Below are 671 nucleotides of genomic sequence, written 5' to 3' on the forward strand. Positions count from 1 at the left end.
GGTGGTGGTGATGGTGGATGATGATATAGATGATGATGGTAGTGGTGGTAGTGATAGTGGTGGAGGTGGTGATAGTGGTGGTGGTGGAGATGGTGGTGATAGTGACAATGGTGGTAGCGGTGGTGATGGCAATGATGGTTGTGATGGTGATGGTTGTGGTGGCAGTGATGGTGTTGGTGGTGGTAGTGATGGTAATGGTGATAGTGGTAATGGTGGTAGCAGTGATGATGATGGTGGCAGTGATGGTGATGATGCTGGCAGTGGTGTGATGGTGGTGGTGGTAATGGTGGTGATAGTGGTGGTGATGATAATAGTGCTGGTGGCAGTAATGATGGTGGTAGTGATGATGATAATGATGACAGTGGTGGTGGTTGTGATAATGATGTTGGTGATGGTGATGGTGATGGTGATGGTGGTGGTGGTCATGGTGGTGGTGATGCTAGTGCTGGTGGTAGTAATGATGACAGTGGTGGTTATGATGATGATGGTGATGGTGGTGGTGGAGGTGATGGTGATGATGGTGGTTGTGGTGGTAGTGGTGGTGATAGTAGATGATGATGCCGATAGTGGTGATGGTGATGGTTGTGGTGGTGGTGGTGATGGTGGTTGTGTTGATGGTGGTTGTGATGGTGATGATGATGGTGGTGGCAGTCATGGTGATGGTGGTGGTG

General features: G+C 49.6%; 1 protein-coding gene across 1 annotated transcript in view; it reads left to right on the top strand.

Moving 5' to 3' along the window:
• The first annotated feature begins 10 nt into the window (after positions 1-10).
• Positions 11-671, top strand: part of LOC124892226 (loricrin-like) — a 1,254-nt gene continuing 593 nt past the window's right edge. Inside the window, exons 1-2 of the mRNA XM_047403598.1 lie at positions 11-172; positions 262-487. Of these exons, the coding sequence (XP_047259554.1) occupies positions 11-172; positions 262-487 (388 nt within the window). The remainder of the gene's footprint in view (positions 173-261; positions 488-671) is intronic.

Source organism: Capsicum annuum, unplaced genomic scaffold (genome assembly GCF_002878395.1).
Source record: "Capsicum annuum cultivar UCD-10X-F1 unplaced genomic scaffold, UCD10Xv1.1 ctg44964, whole genome shotgun sequence".
NCBI lineage: Eukaryota > Viridiplantae > Streptophyta > Magnoliopsida > Solanales > Solanaceae > Capsicum > Capsicum annuum.